Source organism: Tasmannia lanceolata, unplaced genomic scaffold (assembly GCF_043159265.1).
Source record: "Tasmannia lanceolata isolate RefF3 unplaced genomic scaffold, GAP_Taslan_0.1 ptg000012l, whole genome shotgun sequence".
Lineage (NCBI taxonomy): Eukaryota > Viridiplantae > Streptophyta > Magnoliopsida > Canellales > Winteraceae > Tasmannia > Tasmannia lanceolata.
Genome location: NW_027518689.1, coordinates 35,479,581 through 35,505,917, shown reverse-complemented (window position 1 = coordinate 35,505,917; position 26,337 = coordinate 35,479,581). Strand labels below are relative to the sequence as shown.

Genomic DNA, 26,337 nt, shown 5'->3' with positions numbered 1-26,337 from the left:
CTGTGATACTATCATTTTCCTACTTGTCCCCACACGAACCGGTTCGCTAGATCTGGACTCCACAGAGCAATTTTTTCATCAAATCCTTTTTTCACACATTGAACGATGGTATCACACCCTCTTCATGTCGTGCTCGTTTTTGGCGACCATTTATCCCTCCTCGTATCATGGCTTTTGTTTGGACGGTATCTCATAGATGCATTAATATTTAATACCAGCGAACGCCTAAAGAAGAGAAGTTTTAGCTTGCCAGTTTGTGTGTATTATGTCGCAGGGAGGAGGAATCTCTTGACCACTTACTTCTACTTTGCCCTTTTTCTTATATCGTGTGGATGTGTATTATCAAGTTTTTCGGCATGTTGACGGTTCTACAAAACAGTATTACCAAGGTTCTCATTTATTGGGGAGGTGCTTTTCATGGATACTTCGGAAAAACGATGTGGATGTCGATTCCATATGCCATCATTTGGCATATCTGGAATGAGAGGAACAATAGAATTTTCCATGAAAAGGAAAAGAGTTGGAATCACATCGCCCTTGACATTAAACTCACTATAATTGCTTGGTCCAAAGCTAAGGTGTGCCTCCCTTACTTTGTTGGAGAAATCTTGTGAAATTGGAGCTCGGTTATATCGGAGAAGAAAGCTAGTGTGGAAATTATTCCGAGGTGGAAACCCCCGCCGCAGGGGTGGTTTAAATTGAACTTCGACATCAGCTCCCTGGGCAATCCGAGCATGGCCGAAATAGGTGGTGTAATCCGGGATGCAAATATGGTGTTACGATCATGTCCTACTGGGGCGGGCCCGACGGGATTCTGTGATGCTAATAAAGCTAAGGCGGGGCTTTATTATTCGGATTGAAGTGAGTATGAAAAGCATAATTTGGGTCCTCCCATCGTCGAAGGTGATTCAGCTAAAGCCATCGCATGGGCATTGAATTGAAGTTTGGGACCTTGGCGGCTCTCTTATACCTTGGACGAGATCAGGGACTTGGTCCGTACTATTCATCACAAATTGGTGCATATGAGGAGATCCGCTAACGCGGTGATGGACGGGTTGGCAAAAGACGAGGCCCAACTGGCTACCACACTTGTGCATTTTGATGACCCTATGGTGGGGGCAGCATGAGCATTCCCCCTCCGGGTTGTTTTGGGTTGTATTCCAATAGTCAGTTTCTCTTTATGGGGACATCTTGTCCCCTTCTCTTGTAAGCTTCTGATTATGGAATGGAACTGTTATCTTTTTTTAAAAAAAAATGGAACAACCAAAAGAACCTTGGAATCTTTGGGATTAGAGGTTTCTGCTGTATAAATCACCCTCCTTCCCGTGCAACCTGCACCGGAAGCAGGCAAAAAACAAGAGAAACAAACTTCGAAAAAAATTCTTTATTCAATCAAAATCAAGTGCCCACATATGTGGGGATCAGCCTTTAAAACAATCCTAATTGAAACTATTGTCCTTAACAAAATTCCTAACAACCACATAGTGGGCTCCACCGCCTCAATTATCTCCATTTAATGAAACCCCCAATGAGAAATTCTAATCAACCTTCACGGATCGGAGTGTTAGGATCATCCTATGGAGAAGATTTTATGGGCACACCCTATCTACATCAGGGCCCAACAAATGAATGAATTGGATCACCCAAAAAATGTGGGCCCAACTTTTTTTGGGGCTGCCCGTGCATGCACGGCAGTCCACCATATAATTTCCCCTTTAAAAAAATAAATAGAAAATCTATTTTGAGCAAGTGGATTGTGAATTTCCCAAGTCACTATCCAATAAATCTCATAGTATACCCTCTAGCCTCAACTAACCAAAACAAGTGCCTTGTGGGACAATCTACATCACATGTGCCACTATGGATTAAAGGAGTAATGCATCCATCTTGGCTGGCCCAGAGACCTAGTGTCATAAAACTATAGCAAATGCACATATCCTCCTAAATAGATAAAGATCATTTGTACCTTGTACAATTCCATGAAGCACTTCAAGAGAAATCATATCGCTTACCTAGAGTCATAAAACTATAGCTAACGTACATATCCTCCTAAACGGATAACAATACATTTGTACCTTGTACATTTCCAAGAAGCACTTCAAGAAAACTCATATCACCACAAGTTGTAAACCGGGCATTTATTAGCCCCACATGTGATGTGAGTGTAAAGAGTTCCCCGCATGGATCCATGGTAACAGATTCATGCATGCCTATCAGCTAGAAGCAGCCATGGTTTAAAATTTTCATCGAAACCAACATGAAACAAGCGAATGTTTTCATTTCCATACCCACTGAAATGATACCAAAACCGAATTGCATATCAAAACAAAAATCGTGAGTGCATTAGTTTTCCCTACATCAGTACATTTTTCAAAATTTTATTTATATGAATTGCATGTGAAATATGGTGTGCACATTTTTTTTTTTTTGAAAAATGACAATTGTATTCATATCAACCAGATACATTGGGAACAAGGGATCCCAGCTTTCAAATACAGGACATAAGAAATGAAAATAAAACTGAAAGGGCAGTCAAAAGAACTACAACCCGAGATAATTTCCTTTAAGCATTACAATGATCCTCCTTCCAAAGAAGACTAATCCCTTCAAAGCCCAAAAACATCCATGAGACACCCAAAGTTGTCACTCTCAGCATTTGATTGATAGAGTTCCTCCCACTAAGCACTTAGAATTCTTCCAGGCCAAATCTGCTAGAGAGAAAACTGCAGCCAACCCACCAGCTTAATACAGGACAACCAACTGCCCAGCAGAAACCAGCTGGGAAAAGGATAAAGATGATCTGAATTTAATCAGGCGACTAGGTCGAAACATTTGCACACCTTTTCTTTTTACAAACTCATAGGAGAAAGAATCCAGGGAAAGTTCCCTAAGCAGCGAAGAACGAAATTCCTCAAGCATGCTCGGATATAGCATTAGAGTTCTCCCAATAGCATACCATGTTGAATCTAACCACCAAAGCCCAACCTTAAGAGAGCAGACAATAGAATATTAAAATCACCAGCCACAACAGGCCTTATAAATGCACTGAACCAATACCTAGCTTCAGAAGGCTACTCCCCATCTCCAAGATGATTCCTAATTACCCAAAAAACTTTTCCAAATCCAAGCACCGCAAGAGCGGATTAACCACTACTAACACAGCTACTATAGGGGAAGGCTAGAATCAAAAGCAGGGTCAAACGCCAAAAGCCTATACTACAACTAATAACACTAAGAAACTACGCTCTAATTTTCAAAAAGCAGAAACTCCTGCTCCCCCTTTACCTTTTTCCTTCTCTTTCTCCCTTTTTTCCTTTAAGTCTCTTTCTGCCAATACTACAAACAAGTTCTTGTTCCCATTGCCATTCTCGAAGCCTACCCCAAAAACATCTCCAACAGACATCAGTTCATCGGACTCTTTAGGGCAGTCCCTTCTTCCAAAGTTACCCCTGAAAATTCTTCCACGCCTTGCATTTATCGTTGTTTCCTTCTTCCTTTCCAAAGAAATCCGCAATCAAACAGTTATTTTCCAGATCCTTCAAGTCTAGAGGGTTCCCAGAGCCCTTATTCCGACTCATCACCAACTACTCCAACCTCTCAATCTCTGCCACTTTCTCCTATTCCCAGCAGGAACGCCGAGCCCCCCTTTCCTCAGCCAAACCTTCCTTGAAATGTGGGAGCTTATAGAGAGGAAAGAATAATTCTTTGGCAGTTCTTTTCCCCGTGTTCCTAAAAAACTCTTCTGCATTCTCACTAGCATCCCTTTTAAATTGCTTCCATTGTCTTTTCCAAAAGCCCATTGAAATCTCTCTCGGCGTTAGGAACTCTTCGGACGCCAATCGCTCATCATACTCCAATTCCTTCAACAATTTTAGGTCATCTTCTATGGTCAAAAAGTCCTGCTCACCCTTCCATTTTGAATGTGAGCACCCTCCTTCCTCAGACATGGCATGACTAGGTGGGATGTCAAAGTCTACGTTTGAGGTGAATATCTGAGAAGCAGGATTTCTCTTCCTGCTAGTTTCTTTACAGAAGATACGTTGGAGTTTTCTTTTAAAGAGGGAGAGAGTGCCTCGGGTGGCCAGAACTTTTGCCTCGAGCTGCGAGACTCGATTCAAAGGATCCTTCTTTCCGTCACCTTTACGCTTTCTTTCTTTTTTTGAAATGGCAATATATTAAAAAGGAACCGAGATGGTCCACTAAAAGAAAATACAAAGATACAATTATGGCGGCATATAATCAAACCATTCCAAGCCCAATCTATTAATGCCAGCTTTGGCCAAAAAATCTGCTTCGCCATTAGCAGATCTCCTAATATGCACAAGAGAAGCAGACGATCCAAGCAACCAATCTGACATCTCCTCAACCAAGCTAAGAAATCGCGACGGAGGGGGTGCTGAACCTGAGATCCATCTCACGACATTGGAGGAATCTCCTTCAACGATCACTTTGTCCAAAAGTTCTTTGCCCAAGTGTAAAATTTTGTAATAGGCCGCTCTTACTTCTACCTCATTCGAATCTAAATACCACATGGGCCAGAGAAAGCCCATGCCATGCCACCGACATCACTCCTAAGAAGGCCACCAATACCCGACGGGCCAGGATTCCTGAAACTAGCTCCGTCAAAGTTAAGTTTGAAGTATCCATTCGGAGGGGGATTCCATTTTTGAATTACCTTGGTTTTTATTGTTGCCTCATTACAGACTATTTGCCATCCCTCCCACAGATCGAAGGCCGAGACACAGCGAAACATAGGGATGCTCCTCGTCCAATGGATGGAGATTGCAAATATTCTCAAATAAACCCCATAAGCTGATTTACCCTTCCCTTCAAAAACTCTTCCATTTCTTTCCTTTCAAATCGACCACCACGTGGCCAAAAGACATATCCTCCATAAAACCTTCCCTTTCTTCTTCCAAGGGACAAAGTCCCAACAATTAAGCAACTGGGGTATAGATCTTGGAAAGACCCATTGGATTCCAAATCTCAACAAGATCAAACCCCATATCTCTCTGGCAAACCTACAATGCATAAACAAATGGTCAATGGATTCATCATCCTGCAAACATAAAGGGCAGTGGTCCACCAACCACATTCCTCTTTTTCTTAGAAATCACATGTACGCTTTCTCTGCCAGGAAGATTACAGCTATTTCCTCGATTTTATACCATCAAACTCTTCGGTTTCCCCCCTTTTCCTTTATTCTTTTTGCTCCCATTAGCTAGCAAATTTTTTAAGCTGAGAATCCTTCTGACTTCCACCGGCTGCCGCTCAGTGTTGTTAGCGAAATCTTTTGCAAAGGGCTTCCCCTTAAAGCCGATCACCTTGCCCTTCAATGCTTGATTTGTTCCTTTTCCACGCCAACCCATCTCTCCATTCAAGGAATCTTTTTGCTCAGAACCCCCCAAGATAGTTTTTCAAATTCAAAAATCTTTGAGGGCCCTTCTAACAGCTACCTGCTATTTACCCTTTAACCACTGAAAGTGTCCTTAGGAATTCCTCCTCTCTCCTGGGAGATACTTTCCTCCGGCGATTTTTCACCAGGATCAGGACATAGAGAACCCTCCTGCGAGAAATGGTTATCTTTGGCCTTGGGATAACCCACCGGTGAGCAGATGCTACTAATTCCCAACTCCCCATCTTCCACCTTCTCCCCCATGAGATATGTGTGAGTCTACCATGACATTGTAAGAACCTTAGCGGAGGCAAAAGCCAAACATTGGTCATGGTTACCCGAAAGCTGAACTTCCAGAACCTGACCAAATTGCTGACCTAAGGCCTCCACAGTTGAAAAAGACCAGGCATAAAGTGGGATATCATAGAACCTAAATCTTATAGCCCTGGCACCCACAATAAGACCAGGGTACCAGGGGTGAAGAGATAAAAGGTGCTCACCCAGGGCAGCTTCTCCACCCTTCAAGATTGATGCAGCTTGAGATTCAAATTCAAAGCAGAACAGAATAATCGATGGGTTAATGGAGTACGGTTTTTTTAACTGCAGAATGTCCCAACAATATTTTCCCAGTTCCAGACCTCCTCCAATGATCTTACGCTGGTTTTCCAAGTGCCGACAGGACAGCTACAAAGGAACCTCTTGCGGTCCTCCACCAGATTCGATGGCACCGATATCACCGGAGGATCATTCTCTGGACGATGGAATTTCTAACTCTTTGGGATCCAGACCTTCGCCGCTGCAATTTTTTCTTTTAGAACGGAGCATCTTCTGCAAGAATTTCGCTTGCAAAAGTTTCTATAACAACAGTACGGACACCTCCAATTGGTGCCATTAATAGACCAAAGAGCACGATTAGCTCCAGCTCCAAATCTTCTCACAGAGGCAATCCTTTCCTCAAGGCTCCAAAGGGGTCTGGCAGGAGTAGACCAGTAAGATCCAAAAAGGCTAATTCCTTAGACTCGATAAGATCAATGACCTTCGACAACAGGAGTTGGATATCCCGAGCAATTGAAACGCCTCCTTTGTGGAATATCCACTCTCAACTGCTTCTAGGAAAAGTCCGGCCCATCGATCATGAATAATGCCACAACTAAAAGTACTCTTACCCGATGGATTATCGTAAACTGATTCCACCAAGGGGTTCTTCCGGCGGAAAATATCATACCAGGGGGTTCTTCTGGCGGAACCTATCATACCCTCTCTACCTCAAGCTAAAGCTTAAGCCTAAGGATGAAATAAAAATGTGTCCATTTTTCATAATTATAATTATATGAATTGCATGTGAAATGTGGTGTGTGCACTATGTATAAATATTTATATGAATTACATGTGAAATGTGGTATGTGATGAACTATCGGACATGAGCGACACAAAGTGTTCAATGTCATTAAACTATTATGGATGATTGTCTCACTTACGTGATGGTTTCTAAGTGTGTATTTGTATTTATTCTACCATTTCTTGAAGTTTTATAATAAAATTCTATGATTTGCATAGGTTTCCATACATTTCCATGATTTTACAAAATTTCAAAATTTCCATCAGAAAACGAAACATTTCTGTTCCCATGGTGACCGAAACTGAAACTGAAACCAAATTTTAAAACCTTGGCCATAGTACAAAATAGAATCGCATGATAGATCACTTGTCGATAGTTGTCAAACACACCACGCTCAACAGTATCGCAGAAAACACGGGAGCTAATATAATATAAACAAGTCCATCCAACTTCCACATCACTTGTACTAGTCAAGTACCACAACAACAAGAACATAGAGCAAACGTAGTAAAGGCCCTAGAATGAAAAAACAAAAAGATTACATTATTGAGTTGGATATAAGAATGAAAAAGCAAGGCAACACATGGGCTACACAAATCATGGCCAAAATGGGAAGAAGGAACGAGGAATAATGCATTTAAGGGCGGAACATGATATTCTCACACCCTTGATTCAATAATGGCACTACACCCTTTACTTATACTTTAAAGGTTGTTACGATTCCCAAAATGCTCTTGACAAAATATCTAAAAAATGTAAAGAAATGAGTAGAGTGTCATTATTGAAACAAGGGAGTGGGAATACCATTTCCCTGGGCCACTACTTCCAAACTCTAATAATGAAGAGCAACAAAAGAGTGGAAAGTTGGGGCCCAAGTAAGCCATAGTACCATACAAACAATGATATCATGACTTAGGCTGGCATCAGCAACTGGTCACACAAAGGCTAGTTTCGGATGAAAAGCACGACCAAATATGATAGTTCTGAACTAAAATAATATAAAGATTTTTAATTCTTCTAGAATATGTTAAAGGGATTTTTGATGATTAGTCCCTACATGAAAAAATAATTGCTTATTAGTCCCTAAGAAAAGCATATTAGCTGAACAGTTCTACTTTTAGAAAATATTTGCTAAATGGTCCCCTACAACTCACGAACTTTATTTTTCTCCGTTAAAAATTTTTAAATGGCAAATTTACCCACCAACCCATTTAATCAGTTTTAGCATTTTTTTTATTTCCCTTCCAATATTTTTGGAGAAAAACTAGGAAATAAGCAACAATATTATCACTTCCAATATTCTAGTCAAAGAAAAACTTCAACAAAAAAAATCATTTTAGGAATTAAATAAATTGAAAATTCCTCTAAAATAAATTAAATAGGGTCAGTTTGAGATATCGTTTCTTCATCGATAAATAAAGTAAGAAATTATACGAATATTTTTTGTTTCTAACTTTTCTAAGAAATTCCTATCTTGGTTGGATTGCAAGAAAATATCTCTAATGGAAAATTATTTCTATGGAAATTTTTTTTGCATTGAGGAATTATGTCTGATTAATTTAGAGGGATAACATCATAAACCGAAGGTCCCTAACTGAAAAATTGAGTAGGGTTGGTTTACCTTCTCTTTTTTTATGTGTAAGAAATAAGAAATTTTAGATTTTTTTTTCTTTCCAAACTTTTCCAATAAAATTCCTACAATCCAACGGGGCCTAAGTAGAAGGCATTTTGTAATATAGTAGGGTTTTAGTTTTGTTTTGGGAATAAGAACTAGGGTTTGGCTTCTAATCTTAGGAGAAGAAGAAGGGAGAATGTCAAAGGGAAAGTCAATATTGTTGCTTATTTCCTAGTTTTTTTCCGAAAATATTGGAAGGGAAATCAAAAGGCGCTAACATTGATTAAATTGGGGGGGGGGGGGGGGGGGTGTTTAAATTTGCCATTTTAAAATTTTTAACGGAGAAAAATGAAGTTTGTGAGTTTTACGGACCTTTTAGCAAATATTTTCTAAAAGTAGGACTGTTCAGCTAATATGCTTTTCTTAGGGACTAATAAGCAATTATTTTGCCATGTTGGGAGTAATCAGCAAAAATTTAGGTCCTGAGTGAGTCCTATTTGGTGAAGACCATGCATTTGGTTTTGGGTTATTTTATTGTTATTTATGTCCAATGATTGAAGTATATGTCTAGGTGCCTTCCAGAGAATGACCAAACCAGCAAGGCTAGAAGTGCTAAATGCTAATAATGACCAAAAGTTTGCTGATTTACGAACCCCCTGCCAACTTATTTTTCAGATGTGGCCAGCTATTTATAGCTAAACTTTTTTGCTCATAATCTAGTAAATGTAAACTGCTAGTTATTGTAAGTTTCAAATCTTCTCCCTAGCAAACACGGTCTATGGCAGTAAAATAAAAAATGGTAACTGGCAGCATAAGATAATTAGAGGCATCTGGTTCTCACTTTCACATATAATGTACGTGACAATTTCGTGTTCTATAGAATCAAGGGTATGATTTGAAACGGTAAGGTTGCTCCATTGTGACCTGGTGGGGTTTGAGCCACGAAAACAGCCTCTCTGCAAAGCAGGGGTAAGGCTGCGTACATCTAGCCCTCCCCAGACCCCGCAATGGGGGGGAGCCTCGTGCAGTGGGCTGCCCTTTTTTTATAGGAATCAAGGGTATGAAAAGGTTGATAGGAAAACGAAAAGGAAAAGTTAGCAATGGAAAAGAAAAAATTAGCAAGAAATAAGGACATTTGAGTGATAGATGTACCTGGCTTGTGGCAGCCGCATAAATCTTTTCCTCGAATCTTACAGCAATTTTTCTAAGTTCAACTAATCCCTCCAGGCCAGAAATAGGTAAGTGCCTCTTTAAAGTCTCCATTCTATGCATGTAAAACAACATCTGTTAATAGAAAATTGACCAAGGTCTTGCGTTGAAACCATCAATAAGGAAAAGAAATAAACTCATTTAACATGCGATAAACAAAAACCCAATTGACATGTCAATATAATTTTACAGCCACGGTAGTTAAATAGATAAATAATAGAAAGAAAGGTCCAAGCACGCATTTGTTGAATACCAATGTAGATCAATATCTAAATAATAGAAAGTAAGGTTATAGCACACGTTTGATGAATATTTACAAGGTTACAAACAAAATTCCCGTACATCAAATTGAGAGTACAGTTCAGGCCTACATTAACATATCAGCATAGATTAGAAGGCACTCAATGCCGTGCTGCACAGATGCAATGAGACAAACTGGAGGAACCAAAAATATTAAAATGAAACAATACACTAAAAATGTATGAGCTTAATAAAACATAAAAAAATCTCTGACCTATCCAATGAAGCAGCATAAATTTTATTAAAAGAGAAATAAAGGGGAAGGATGTGAGCATGATGTCCCCAATTTAATGTATTACACTCTACAGTGTAGTAGAAGAAAAGGAGTAGTTTTTGAATTTTTAGTAATTTTTTAGACAAATGAGGTCACAAAAATCATTAAAAGTGGAGTCTCAACCATAGAAGCACGAAGCGGGGACGGGGAAGCGTGGGGGTCTAGAAGAGTGTAAGGTTGGGAGCGTCGTGGGATCATTAATGTAATATTTTCATCATATGTCTTTGAAAAAAGAGAGAGAAACCACATCATTGAATTTCATGTAGGCCTTAATCCTCCGTTTGAACTGATTAGAGTGTAGATACTTGGATAAGAGTTACCCACCTTAAACCAAGTCTATGCACAGGTTCATCCTACCATGTTTTCATCTGGGTATCGAAGCCACTAATCAACATCGAGTATCACCGGAGACTAATTGAAAACCTTAGAAGTTCTGCAGGGTGTTGCTGGCGTATCCTAATCGTAATGCTGACATCAACAACCTTAAGGACAAAGTTACCAGGTTAGGTCGAGGCTTATATCATTCATCTCGCCTTGATTTAAGGTGATTTATGGTGTCCAAAACACAAATCAGGTGCCGGATGATTTGATGACGTTTTTCTTGCATAGATTGGATCTAGTATGACCTTTTTTGGTTAGGGATCTATCGGCTATAATCTCATGAAGTTTGGATCGGATTTGATAGACAACTTCTTGCATAGATTGGCCTAGTATGACCTTTTTTGGTTAGGGATCTATAGGCTATAATCTCATGAAGTTTGGACCGGATTTGATAGACATCTCATGTTAGGGCTCACGGTATGCTGGCCCAAAGGTATTTTTTCCATGTTATTTTTAGCACCAAATGTGTAAATCTGGGGTACCATTAAAAAAAAATGTGTAAATCTGGAGTGTTGTTGAAGTATTTTTTTGATGATTCATTAACATTTTTTTGATGAAGTATTTTTCCTTATCATTTTACTCTAGTTATGGATGAACTTACAGAGGATATCCAGGACGAGGATCCGTGGCGTATGCTATTTGCAGATGATATAGTATTAATTGACGAAACCAAAGCAGAAGTTAATGCTAAGTTAGAGTTATGGAGAACTACTTTGGAATTCAAAGGTTTTAGACTGAGCAGGACTAAGACAAAGTATATTGAGTGAAACTTTAGTAACGTAAGGAGCCAAGACTAATTCAATCATTCCGGAAGGGCTTGGACCTCTCTTTCATTCAAAAAAGAAAGAATTTCAAATTATATGGCTACAGGGCAGGGCGAGGATCTAGTAAATATGACTGGACAGAAGGTACCTAAGAGGGATATCTTTCGCTATCTTGGTTCAATCCTACATAAAGAAAGAGAGATTGAAGAGGATGTTAACCTGCTCTTAAAGAATAAGAGCAGGTTAGTTGAAGTGGAAGCATGCTTCAGGAGTACTGTGCGATCGTAAAATACCTAACAAGTTGAAGGGAAATTTTTTAAGATAGTTGTGGGGTTCTAGCCATGCTGTAAGGCTTAGAATGTTGGGTCACCAAGAAGCAGCATATGCATAAGATGAGTGTAGCGGAGATGCGAATGCTTAGATGGATGTGCGGCGACACAAGGTTAGATCGAATTAAAAATGAAGACATCCGTAAAAGGGTGGGGGTGGCACCAATTGAGGAGAAGATGAGAGAGCACCGCTTAAAATGGTTTGGGCATATCCAACTTAGGCCTTTGGATGCTCCAGTGAGAAGAAGTGACTCGTGCCAAGTTGATGGAATAAAAAGAGGTAGGGGCAGACCAAAAAAAACTTGGGTAGGAACAGTGAGGAAAGACTTGAGGGCTAGGTATATAATAGAGAACATGACCTTGGATAGGTAGAATGGAAGAAAATGATCCATGGAGACGAACCCAACTAGTGTAAGGATTAGACTTGGTCAGTCTGAGCCGGGTAGATCCTTTCACCTTCTTCATGAAAATTTTCTAAGGGATTCATAAGCTGACCCCAACTAGTTTGGGACAAAGGCTTAGTTGAGTTGAGTTGAGTATAAACATTGTTTGAGACTGGTGGCGAAGAGAACAGCCTCTAAAAAATGTCTTGAAGATTATTTAGGGTATGGTTGGTGAGAACCTAAATTTAGGAAATGTTCGAAAGAGTCTTTTTTTTAGTGGGAGGATGGTTTTGTTTGGAAGTGCTTCTGTACTGTTGCAAATGTCAAATAGAAATACTACTAATGTGAATACTATTAATATCAGGGGTTCACGGTGTTTAAATACCATGGGACCTTCCCTGGGGGATCTAGGTGTGTCCATGATGAAAGTAGAATTCAATAGTCGTAGGCCATGAAGATATTTATTGGGGGAAGAGACAAACCTGGATATATAAAAGGAAAAACTAAAGAACCAACCTCTACTAATACTGCTCATGACAAGTGAAAAGCAAAGAATCTCTATCATGCCATTTTTATTAATTCGATGGAGCCAGATGTTAGCAATGGCTTTATGTTCGTGAAGACGGAGGAGTGGGCCCAATTAGAAGCATAAACATAGCAGGAAAGCCACGAAAAGCTGACAAGTGTCTTGTTTGCCACGGCTGATGTTGCATGTTTTGGCCCTGGACGGTGATTAAGCAGCTAGTGACACCCAAACCTATTCACAAGTGAAGAATTGGGCTCGTATATTCAGTTGTGACAAGACATTGCCCATCTTAGAAAGGGGGTGAAGTCCTTGGCTCACTACTTCACCCTCCTACATTTGGGAGGAACTTGATTACTATTATTCATATGAGCTAGTGTGTACTATAGATGTTGTCACTGCCAGAAAAAAGGAGAGAAACCACATCATTGAATTTCATATAGGCCTTCATCCTTAGTTTGAACTGATTAGAGTGTAGATACTTGGATAAGAGTTACCCACCTTGAACCAAGTCTATACAAAGGTTCAGAGTGAGGAGTATGATGGCATCATTGCAGCAATATAATGCCCCAATACTAGAGAAATCAGCTCTTGCCTCTAACTTTACATTTCAAAGGAGAGATAATGAAGGAGAAAACAAATTCAATAAGGGTCTGTTTGGATGTACGTAATATAAAAGTAGAAGGAAAGGGAAACAAATTCCCATTTCTTTACTTCCTTTTCCTCATGATTTGGGAGGAAAGTCAAACAATATAAAATGGCTTGCATTTGGAAATTTTACAGCAGACAAGGGTTATCATGTCAATAGCAGATGGCAACCAAACAATGCTAGGAAAGGGAAAATATGTCCTTTTTACTTTTATTTTCCCTATTTTTGGTGCAACCAAATAGACCATAAGGGAAAGGAGAAACTGAAGTGAACTTATTGTTGAAAGATGAGATGAGGCATGACAGGAGCATTGTGAGGGGTAGACTGTGTCTAACATTGTCTCTCTTACAGAGAGCCCGGCATCCACTGGTTCACCCCCCATCTCATATACCATGATGACTGGTTAGGGGAAGTTGATTCAAGTAAGAAAATTTTAATCATAGCAGCAAGGCAGCAGGGTTGATGGATAAAAGGCTAAGGTTTGGGGTTTAATGGAATGTTATGATAAAAATAAATAAAACACAGGTTTTTAGTAGGGCTGGGAATTAATCAGATGGACTCTATGCCGTTGATAGGATGGATTGTTATGATAGATTTTGGGACTGTTATATTTGGACTGGGTTATGGAGGATTGTTGGAACTGGGGCTGATGGGACGATTGGGACGATGGCCGACTGATGGGACTGTTGGAACTGATGGGGACTGTAGGTCTCAGAGTTAGGACTGTTCTTGAGTCTATGGGCAGACCAAGAAGAGTGACTAGTCTGAAAGAGTTTCAACTTCAAGGATATGTAGAACAGTTGGGAATCGGTAAAAAGTTTATGGTTGTTGATTTAGACTTGGGGTTGTGGGTACGTGTTTAGGACTGTTCTCTTGAATTTGTAATCAGATAGAGTGAATCACGAAAAGAATTAAAGGTTGTGTTGTAGGCTGTGCAAAGGATGGAAAATAGAATGGAAAAGAAGGGTGGAAGCAAGGCTTGTGGTTGGCTATGTTGCAGGGGTAGTGGAAAGTTTTCTTGAGCAATAAACAAAGGTTAAAGTTTGGGAATTCAAGAACTAAGGCAGAAGAAATAAATCAAAGGAGAAAGGAGAAGTGTAATAGAGGGCCGAGCATCACACTCCAACGCAGAAGAGACTGTAGGCTGAAATAATATTCACCGTGATGTGCGGCAGTATCACCGGGACACCGCACTATCCTTTTTTTATGGCCGCGGATCCCCAGTTGAGCCGGGAGTCCGGGTCCAACCCGGACTTCCCAGTCATCTTCCTGGCCCGGCCAACTGGTTTTAAACCAGAATTTTTTTTTGTTTCCAAAAAATACAACCTTCTTTGAACAGTCACATCTCTCGATTCAACTGGCGGATCACCCCCAAACTTTATGCCGCCACCCCCAAACTTTATGAGGTGATCTGTTGATGAGAGGAGAACTCAAGCGATGGCTGATCGCCGTAAAAAGCTCCGGTCGTCGGTGGCAATTAGATTTTCGGTTGACTTGCGCCAAAAACACATGTTTTGCATAAGATAATGGTTTTTACCTTTTTTTCTTTGGCTTTGAAAGCCTAAAAAACCTAATGCTCTGATACCAAATGTTAAACTAACATCACTAAGATTGATCCCTTGGATCTTGGGCATTCAAATCAAAGAAAAACTTTTAATTCAAACAAAAGCATTAGATATACCTTGCGCCATTGCCGCTTTCCAAATTTTTGATTCCGACGGAATCTTCACTTTCCCGAGCACGAAACCCACCCAAAAACGCCCTTTGCTCTTCTCTACTCCTCTCTATTCGGTTCAATGGGAAACCTTCCTTGGACGTGATTACACTCTTACAAGAGACGGAAAGCAATAGAGAGGAAGAGGGACCAAAGGCATATATATAAGAGAAGAAAGCTCACATCAAGCTTTCCTAACTTAGCCATTTCTGTTTGGCCCAAGAATAGCATGTTGCAAGAGCATACACATAGCGGCAAAACCGCAAAGCCAACATGTGTCTTTTTGCCCATGATTGATGTGGTGAGTTTTGGCACTGGACGGTGATTAAGCAGCTGATGACATGGCAAGCGACTAAGCATGTTACTTGCCCAGAAGAAATAGCATTTCCATTTGTTTGGACTGTTGGGAGATGGCTGGATAACAAGCACAACAATGTCTGGATTGAGATGGACAGCTGTCCATAGAATACCAAGTAGCTCGGATTTCTAACATTCTAACCAGAAGAGTCCAAGATGAATGGCATGTTTGCAGAATAAGGAGTTTATTTCTCCTTGGGAAACTCCACATGGAGATGTCCAAGTGATGAGTTTTGAGGGAGTTTAGGTGAAATAGATAAGTCTATTTTTCTTCCTTTTAGAATTTGATGGAAGCTGGGCATTAGCTCCCATTGCAATGAGGCCTTTTTATGATTGGCTTTATATTTCTAGTTTGGATAAAAGTAAATGAAAAATAAAAGGCGGGGGGGGGGTCTCCATTTTTCCAATAGAGAACCAAATATATAATCTCTTAGTGGCTAGTTGATGTTTTTTTATGTGCAAAGTTACTGCTTTGTGTTGGACGAGACTTGTTTGAAAGTGCGATGTGGGGAGTTCCACACATTGCGAATCGGATTCAATCCGTTCAAATTTAAGATCAAGTGGGTATCGGCGTAAGATTCTGCCACCACTCTGCGACCATAAACAATGGCGAACGCTTGCGTTTTGCGACAACAAGCTCACACAGAGAAAAGACCTAGTACATGTACCCATTGACCAAGGAGATACGGTGGAAAACAACGGAGTCGATCAACAACTTTCACAGATGTATAGCCAAATGGAGACACTCATGTCAATGACGTCGCAACTAATGTCTATAAAGGAGGCATCAACATCGCAGATGAATCCATAGCCTGCCGCCCACGTAAAAGAGGTGGAGGTCGAGAGGGATCGAGAAGAGGAAAAAGGAGATCCAACGCTGCAGACATCCGAGACTAGAGAGCATCGTGACTCAACCCTTCAAGGTGGAGGCAAGAATCGACATGCTGATGTATGATGGAAAAGTAGACAGAATTATTTGACGATTGGCTCAACAGACTCGAAACCTACTTCTCAATCTACCTGTTCACACACTCGTAAGGTAATTTCGCTACACTAAAGCTCTCTAGTCATGCCCTCACATGGTGGAATTCGTACACATGGAGCAAGAGATTGACCAATGTGACCTGGAGGCAATTTCAAGCCATGATTCGGAAGCAATTCTAACCCCTCGGATACGAGAAAGAGCGATGGATAAGCGGGCAGTATCTACGACAACAATTCGAGCAAGCGGTACAACCATGGTTTAAAATTTCGGTTTCGGCTAAAATTTCGGAGTTATCCGAAACCGAGATTTCAGCCGAAATCCCGAAATTTGGTATTGGCCCACGAAATCCCGGATTTTTGGGACGAAATTTCGATCGACATTACCGAAATTTTGGTAATTTCGTTCGAAATTAGTTAACGGAATAAAAAATTATTATTTAATTATAAATTTCGACCAAATTTCCGAAATTTCGAGCGACGTTTCGGAAATTTTGGTTTCGGTACCATTTCGTTTCAGTCTTCACCGAAATTTCGGTCGGAAATTTCGGATTTCGGTCGAAATTTAAAACCATGGGTGCAAGAGTATACCATAGAGTTCCACAAACAAGCCATAGTGCTTGGGATCTCCCTAAAGGAACGAGGAACTTTTATGAAGTACCTAGGTGGGCCACACGAGTATATCAGAGAAGAGTTAAATCTCTTCCCCATCAACAATATTGAGGAAGCCAACATCAAAGCCATAGTGATCAAGAACCGAAATCTTCCATCAACGATCCAACCCTTAGTTATCAATTCCTTTCCGTTCTGGCCGGAATGGACCTGAATTCCGGATCCGGCTCGGAATTTGGAACAGTTTGGGCATATTTTCCGTTCCGGCCAGTCATTCCGGCAGAATGCCCTGTTTCGCCCAGAATCGACTGAAAATGCACAAATTTTTTGAAAAAAATACGACAATGCCATTATAGCCGTTGGGATTGCTTTTTGACCCTTTTACCCTCATTTTATGACCGTTTATGACCATTTTACGGCCATTCGAATGCACCGGAATGACATAAATCCCACCGAAATTTCGAGAAAGAGGATTTGTGTGACCGAAAAGTTTCGACCGGAAAGCACCGGAATGATCGAAATCCCACCCGAATTCTGTTTCGGTGGCCAAAACGGAATGGTCACCGGAACGGAATTTACAACTAAGATCCAACCCATAGATGTCGGGGGATCTTCTCCGAAAGCAGTGGAAATTATGCAAACTAGAGGCTAAAGATCGTCCCCTCACTATGTACAGGCTCTACGGGATGGACTTGGTCAAAGATACCCATTCGCCGCTATACAAACACCCCTTCTTCAATTATTGTTAAGCAAAGAAATGGCCGAGAGGCGGCTGAATTGGAAAGCTAACAAGGTGGTAGGTATCCTGCTGGTGGAAGAGAGGATCGCCAGCAGAAAAAACCCTGAATTCTCGAATCGGATTATGAAGCATCTTCTCATTGACATGCCGGACTTCCAAATCCAACATATCATGGAGGAGTTGGGGAAGTGCTCGGCATAGGTGAGGCGGTTGAAGATCTAATGGGGTTTACTTTGAAGGGAGGTCCAAGGGTGTAGAAAGAATCTTTTAGAGTCTTAAAAGGAAGATTGCTAATGGAATGAAGTAGGGAAAAAAAGATACGTTAATGTTTTTTGCTTTGCTTTAATGGTTTTTTCCTAGTTCTGGGTACGCCCGTTCCAGTTCCCTTTGATATTATGTAATGCATGATGGGACTCATGGTCCCCAATGCTATTCCAATATCAATGAAAAATGTCAATTTTCAAAAAAAAGAAGAAAAAAAGAACCGAAATCGACGGCTTAAGAAGAAAGATAATTGGAAAAGAGACAAATCCAAGTCTGATCCAAAGCCGAGCAAGTACACCAATACAGTTTGTAAGGCGCAGAGTGACAACTAAAACGACCCGGGCACCCAACCTAGGAGTATTGGATAAGAGACAAATCCAATTCTGATCCAAAGCCGAGCAAGTACACCAATACAGTTTGTAAGGCGTAGTGTGACAACTAAAACGACCCGGACACACAACCGAGGAGTGTTGGATACTGCACCCCAAGCTACGACCGACGAGAGCCCAAAACACAGACAAGGAAGAAGAATCTAAGGCTGCTTTTCATGTCGTAAAAGCCGAGGGCAATGTTTAAAAATGCGGATGTGGTGCGAAATGCATGCAAAGATAATCCTAGTACATTGACAAAGTTACTTGCGAGGTATTACCGTTAGATGTTTGCCAAGTAATCCTTGATAGTCAGTATCTATGGGACCGTGACGCCATCTTCTACCATAAAGAGAGAAGGTATCAGCTCGTCAAAGATGGGAAGGATTACATCATCAAGGCGAATCAACCAACAGAAGGTGCATGTTCACTCATCTCCGCCACTCAGGCTAAATGATTGGTGAACGCCAGAGGCAGATTCGTGATGCTCATGACAAGGCAAAAGATTTGTGGTTCGCAAACGACGGATGTACCAAAGACCAGGCCCATCCAATCGGCAAGTCATAAGTAGAAGAGAGAACGAAGACGTACCCCGAAGGCTCCTTGACAGAGACGAGGCAAAAGCCGTGAACAAACCGTGATAGAATCCAACGTGGGTGGGGCTGAACATCGTTCAACTGGAAAGGTGGGCCTAGGTCGAGCCAAGCAAGGTGGACTTGTACAGGTGAGGGGTCGATAGCCTTCCTCAATCTCGATTGTTGATTTGGAAGGAGCAAAATCCTTCAAAGGCGGCGCGTGCGCGCCGCGCGAGGGAGGAGTGGGCCCAATTAGAAGCATAAACATAGCAGGAAAGCCACGAAAAGCTGACAAGTGTCTTTTTTGCCACGGCTGATGTTGCATGTTTTGGCCCTGGACGTTGATTAAGCAGCTAGTGACATGACGGGTGACTCAGCAGGTTACTTGACCAGAAGGAATAGCATTTCCATACGTTTGGGTCTTTGGACTGTTGGGAGATGGCTGGATGACAACCAAAACAGTTTCTGGATTGAGATGGACAATTGTCTATAGAAGACCGTGTAGCTAGGACTTCTAACAGTCCAATTAGAAGAGTCCAAGATGAATGGCATGTTTGCAGCCAATAGAAATAAGTAGTTCATTTCTCCTTGGGATACTCCACAGGGAGACGTCCAAGGGATGAGTTTGGAAAGAGTTTAGGATGTAGATATAGATAAGTCTATTTTTCTTCCTTTTAGAATTTGATGGAAGATGGGCAATAGTTCCCATGCCCATTAGGCCTTTTTTATGGCTGGCTCTATGTTTTCTAGTTTCTAGTTAGGATATAAGTAAAAGATGACGTTTTTTTTTATTGTGCAAAGTTGCTGCTGTGTTGGACGAGGTGCAACCGTCGGAGATCCACACATCGCGAATTGGATTCGATCCGTTCCAATTTTGGATCAGCCCCCTCAACAGATTTATATTGTGTATAGCCTTAATTGCATGCTCATACCAAAAACTTAAGTTTACCCAGTATTGTTCTTAGAGCAAGCCATCCGTTGGTGAGATAAAACTTAATGTGGATCCCTCTTTTACTGTTGTTACGGGTTGCATTGGTGAAGCCATACGGAACCACATGAGAAGAGTCAGCTCGGCTTTCTCTCTTGACTGTCCCATGGAAGAAATTTCCATGCTTGAGCTCATGGGTATCTGCAGAGGCCTTGATATTGCTGCTTCTAACAAATTCAGCAATGTGTAAATTGAGTCAGATTCCCTTCTAGTGATAGACATCATCAACAGGAGCGGTTTGTGTACTTAGAAAGCTAGACCTTTAAGGGCTCAAATTCTTTGCTTGGCTGATAAATCTCCCACTTTTTTTTTTTTTTTTGAGAAAAGGAAATTGGTTCAAAGATAAAAGAAACATACAATAAGATGGACAAGATGTCCAGACAAAACAGAAAAAACAGTACCACATAAAAGCAGGTAGATTAAATGATTGAAAAGCAGTCGCTAATAATTAGGACATAACGATCAATTCCTTCCTTTGTCAATACATCCACCTCTCTCTTTTCCAATCTCATTTCTAGAATAGTTTATGCAAGCCTACAAGGTCCTGCTGAAGAATGTTGGGCCCATGGAATCATGTTACTAGAATTGCCTTCAATAATGCATGTACCACCAAAGTTTTCTTTAAATATCCGTAGGCCGATGGACAATGCCTTTGCTTCCGCCTTGTTAGCATCCGCCGATCCACATGGTTCAGAGAAACATTTGATAACAACTCCAAACTAGTTACTGAGAATACCTCCAATGCCAGCTGGGCTGGGAATGGGATCTCCTATGGAATTACTATCAAAATTGAATTTGTTTACATTATGAGGAGGAGCAGTCAACTTGGAGGAAATTGATTGCTTATGTTTTTTTCCCAAATGATCCTTTTCCAACTACATAGTCAAATGGAAGTGGGGAAGAGCCCGAGAAGCAAATTCCATAGCTGAATTTCTCTCCAAATCCTCCTCTTGTCCCTGTAAAGGGAAAGGCATTCCCCCTCTATTGCAAATGATTTAATTCTTTTGATCCTTGAGGATAGTAAGGGAGAAATGTATATCAGAGTGTAATCCTCCCTCTTTTTTCTTAATTAATATGGTCGAGTCCGCCTAACCCCCGAGTGCCTCTGAAAAAAAGGAAAGAAAGATGAACAATTATTTAGAATGGCAGGACCATAGGGAGTTAAAGGTATCACCTTATGAGTACTTTATGCTTAAACTCAGCCGAAGCATCTAATGGCTCCAAATGATATACATAACATTCTGCTTGACAGATTATCTTTCAATAAGTAAATAGTGCCTTAGTAAATCCACTGGAAATAATTATCTCTAAGGAAGGGATTGACAATGGCATTCAAAAAAAGAGAGGAAGGGATTGACATGACGATCTAAGACAGGTCTAATGCCCACTGCCCATCCTTCCTGTTGTGCAGATGTCTTGTATTCTGGCATTATACAGGACCCTGAGGGACTAATGTGCACGTCGCACATGCGTGTCGAGCTACACTCCGGAAGGGAAATTTAAGTTTTGGGTTTGCTCTTAAGGGTATTTCGGTAAATTTCTCCATGTAGTGACGTTGATATATAAGCCACATGTTAGGGTTGCCGGATGAGGTTTTATTCTTTTGTGTTTTCTTGGCCAAGAAGAAGAGACTTTGTAACCCTAGACCGAAATAGTGAAAATATTCCCCCCATGGAGGTAGGCAGTGCCGAACCATGTAAAATCTTGTGTGATTGTATGATTGTGTTTCTCTGCATCGTTCTTTTGGTATATTATTGCACATCGTGTTTGATCCGTGTTGAGAAGTATTTCTCGGATTTTCTACACTTCCTTTCAAGACAATGGTCACCTTGTCTTAAAGCCTTTCCAAAGAATTGTGGCAGTAGACTATATAAGCACGACACTATGAACAAGAACCATATGAGGTTATGAATTGGGTCCCTATTTATAATCTAGACTGCAGTCTACATACAAAATCAATTAGTATCAGGAGCTAGTTATGGGTACCATCCATCTAGAGTTCTAGACATGGATAACTGTGCTAACCGCATGCAATTACAGAAATGAAAGTAAGAATAACATGAAAACAGCATTCTACAATATAATATGATCTGACACTGTCGAGTTGAAATAAACTGACATTTTGTTGATGATCCTTTCTCGGGAATCATCAGATAGTTGGGTTCTCCAGTCAACAGATTGAGAAGATTGAGAGACACCCTGATCGAACACTAGCCCCATTGCCTCAGATACTGAAAACAACATGGAAATCAGGCGTACAAAAAAGGAGGGAGCTGTTTTATGGTTTCATAAATTCAATAAAAATAAAAGGTTTTTCCATACAAACTGGAAGAAGGAAAGAACTTGAAAGACATAAAAAAACCACAGCATGGATGCGATTATGACAATGGATACCACAAAAAACTATTTTCCTACAATCTTATATGCTAATACTTTTAGGCCCTGTTCATTTGAGATTATAATAACCAATGGTGAGGCCAAAAACTGTTATTGGACCAAAAATTAAAGTAATTTGAGTCCAATAATTGGTAGGCTCACGATCGGTTGTCATAATCTCAAACGAACAGGGCCTTAAAATTAAATTGAGTGAAACCATTAAAAAAATGGTTTTAAAGCTAAATATAATCATTTGTAGATTAAGTAATTCACGATACACACGCATCTTTTTATAGTCATTAGCAAGGTTTTAAATTTTGGTTTCGGGGGTAATTTCGTTCCTCACCTAAACCGAAATTTCAGCCTAAATCCCAAAATTTTGGTCAAGGCGCTTGAAATGTAATTTTTTTGGGCCAGCATTTCGGCTGAAATTACCGAAATTTCGGCAGAAATTCTGTAAAGGAATAAAAAATTAATATTTTATCAAAAATTTCGCCGAGACCGAAATTTGGTAAATTTTCGGCAATTTCAGTTTCGGAACGTTTTGGTTTCGGTCCTCCCAAATTTAAAACCTTGGTCATAAGATTATTTGCATAAAAAATTATTGCATGTCTCTTTGGATACCACTATTTAGGGACTAACCGTATTCAAAGTAGTTTGTAATATGTGAATCCCAAAAAAGGGTTTATGAACCCTAGCCCAATTATCCCAGAAACCTGTTTAAAAATTCTGTTTTATCATCGTCACATTCTATCCTTTTCTCAAAGGAATAATCATCAACACCGATCAACAATTAACATAAGAAAAACCAGACAAATGAACAATTAAAAAATGGAGGAAAGAGAGGAATTAGGGTTTGTGCATGAAAAGGAAATGTGAGGACAAACCTGAGATGAATCGAATCGGAGATCGCTCGGACCCAAATCCAAGAGGAAAGCGTGCAAGGATAAAAAGTGATTTCACGCTGTCTCTCGTTTCCAATTTATATGAACGAGTGCTGCTATGGAGACGGAGAGTAGAACCGAGACTGTAACCTAACAAATTCCTACATGCCACATGGCAAAATCAAGTGAGAGATTTCTAATGTTCGGTTAAGAGGCAATTTCTTCGGTTCCACTCTCGGTCCCAACTCGGTTTACCATGGAATGGATCAATGGAAGGGGTAGTTTTGCAATTTTCATGGGAAAAAGTGGAAAAGATTTCTAACGTGTTAGAACGCTATTTGTTCGGTTCCCAACTCGGTTAGCCCAAAAAAATCATTTTTATAGGATGATCTCAACCCTCCGATCTACAGTGGAACTGCCTATTATGGGAACATCTATAGATCGGAGCGCTAGGATTGTCCTATGGAAATGATTTTTTTTGGGCACAAGCTATTTAAGTTGTGGCTCGTCATACTGACGGTTTGGATCATCCTATAGTGTGGTCACGTACAGTACTTTTTAAAAAATACGGGACTATAAGGGCTTATACCATATAAAATCTCACATTTCTCACTCATTGTTTCTTTCTTTCTTTCTTTTTTTACCTCACTCATCGTTTGGGCCATAGAAACTGTGGTCCTGAGACTCCTTCATTGGAGCATGAATTGGATCTAAATTGATCTGAACCATCAATTTGATAGGCCCTACTTTGGATCTCATATGGCCCAAACAACAACAACAATCAATGTACAAAAAAAGGTACTCGTATGTAATGGTGACCCACATTCAATGACAGAAAAATAAACACTATTTGATGTTAGGATGAATCAATGGCATGATTTCTGTGGTATAGATCCAAAGTAGAACGGTCCAGATCAATATAAGCTTGGATCCACTAATGCCTCAACATGAGCTGGCGGATTTATTCATTTTGTATTCAAAACTCAATTCCAAGTCCAAATACAAAATGTGAGGTATCTAAAACGGCCCTAAAAGTTGAAAAGGGTTATTGGAATTGTTGGAAAAGGGGTGGAAGGGAGTGTTGTTGTGTTCTCTGTTTGGTTAGATGGGATTTTAGTGGAAGTAGTAGTAAAAAAGGAGGTGACAAGGGTGGGATATGTGTAAACTTGTCTAGAGAAGATTAGAGGGAATTTTGGTAGTGTGTTTGATTAGATGTCAAAGCATGTGAGAGAATGGAGGGGTCTATACAATGGAATATGCACAAAAATAAATACAAAAGAGCATCCTTCCAAGTATTACAGTAAAGAGGCAAACATTCTACCAATGGAAAGGGGCAAAAATGGATAGACACTGTTTCCCTAGAAATCTGCCCATTTTGCCCTCCACTTTTGGATGTGTTAGGATGATCCTATGGACCTGATTTTTGGTACACACCCTATCCATGCAAGGGCCTTTCAAATAAATGCTTTGGATCACCCAAAAAATGTGGGCCCACATGAGTTTTGAGCGCGAGCTCGGATAAGCTCAAGCTCGGAAAGTGCCTTAGGCACATATCATTTATGTATGGAGTGGTGTAGGAAAGTGGTGGTGTTGGAGGAGTTAGGGTTTAGGCTAAGAGAGGGAAAGTGGAGGGGAGGAGAGGAAGAAACCTATGGGAGGTTTCAAGGGTGGTGCCTAGGGTACCAAAAACCCTAGGGCTCTGATACCATGTTGAATGGAAGATGAGAGGAGAAGACAATGAGAGAAATGTGTGAGTTAGGGATGTGCTCCCCTACTTATGTATTTATATAAAGATGAATACGAAGACCAAAGTGCCCTTAGCACATATACACTCCAAAACACACACACACATATCATATGTATATTTCTTACACATTTTTGGGACATACTGATATTTGGAAACTCTTTTATGCTACGAGATTTTGTGTGGTTGTGACTGAATTTTGATCTTTTGTTCGTTTCAGGATGAGAAGGTTTTAATTTGGTATTCTGGAAAGGAGGAAAAACAATTGAAGTTGAGTTTGATTACAAAGATTATTCCTGGACAACGGACTGTATGTTTCATTTACTCCATGCTGAGATGATCTGTAAATTATTTTTTCTGTATTTAAAGTTTTTCAAAGGTTTACTATGATGCTTCAAATATTCACATCATCTACATGTTTGTATGTAAATTTTCAGCGACAACCTCAACCGGAAAAGGAGTGAGTCTCAGTCCTTTTCGCTTGTATATGGAAATGGTGAAAGGTCGCTTGACCTGCTACTCTTTTACCTTGTATACCCTACTTGTCTTTAGAAATTGATTTTTCTGGTTAGATTAGTTCAGTTTGCACAGAAAAGACTCGTCATAACTCTTTTTTTCTCTTCCTCCTTGGACTATACGAGTCTACCCATTTTTACAGCCACAAACTTTTCATTTGTGCAGATAGGAATTGCAATTGTTGGAATTTGATATCCATGCTTTCTCTTGGACTATACGAGTCTACCCATTTTTACAGCCACAAACTTTTCATTTGTGCAGATAGGAATTGCAATTGTTGGAATTTGATATCCATGCTTTCTTTTGTTTAGATATGCAAGGACAAGGACCAGGCCGAATCTTGGTTTGTCGGGTTGACCGCCTTGGTGTCTAGAGCTCATCAAACCAGACATTTAGCTAATCTGAGAAACGGCCGAGGCGCACATACCTGTGCCAATAGCCCAGTTGGTCATACCCGGGGGAAGCATAACTTAGGATTTCTGGAGGATTCTGAAAAATTTTCTCAGGTTGAGAGAGCATACTTATTAATATATTTTTCCTAAAGAAAAAGACACTTTCCGTTTTTAAGTCTGGAAGGTTTTCACGAGACTATTCGTGCTTCATGGCTGAAGCAACTCTTTTGATGCTTCAGTTACATAAGGAGCCTATATTTTCACTAGGATAATGAAAATGCATCATGACCAAGGATCTAAATTCCGGTTTTGGTTTCGGACATAGCCGAAACCAAAAATTTGTCCGAAATTCGGTAAAAAAAGTAAATTTCATTAATGTACCAAAATTTCGGTAATTTCGGCCAAAATTTTGGAAAAAAAACTTAAAAAATTACATTTCTTGAAATTTGGTTTCAGTCCCAACCGAAATTTCTGTATTTCGGCCGAAATTTAAAACCTTGAATATGATCATGACTATTGATGGTTTCGATTTATTTAAGAACGCAATTCATCTTAATCCTACAAATTATTCTTGAGCATATATTGATTGCATGACAATATCCACTGAAGGTGCGCAGCTTATGTGGGGAGTCCTCCTGGGTCACTTACGGGGACATGTGTTTCAGA

General features: G+C 40.3%; 1 protein-coding gene across 1 annotated transcript in view; it reads right to left on the bottom strand.

Moving 5' to 3' along the window:
- The window catches only part of LOC143887989 (mediator of RNA polymerase II transcription subunit 15a-like), a 31,227-nt gene extending 8,042 nt beyond the window's left edge, over positions 1-23,185 (bottom strand). The window contains exons 1-3 of the mRNA XM_077392253.1: positions 23,023-23,185; positions 21,879-21,990; positions 9,502-9,613 (exon numbers count right to left, since the gene is read on the bottom strand). Coding sequence (XP_077248368.1) covers positions 9,502-9,613; positions 21,879-21,979 — 213 coding nt within the window. The 5' untranslated portion in view covers positions 21,980-21,990; positions 23,023-23,185. The remainder of the gene's footprint in view (positions 1-9,501; positions 9,614-21,878; positions 21,991-23,022) is intronic.
- Positions 23,186-26,337: the final 3,152 nt, after the last annotated feature.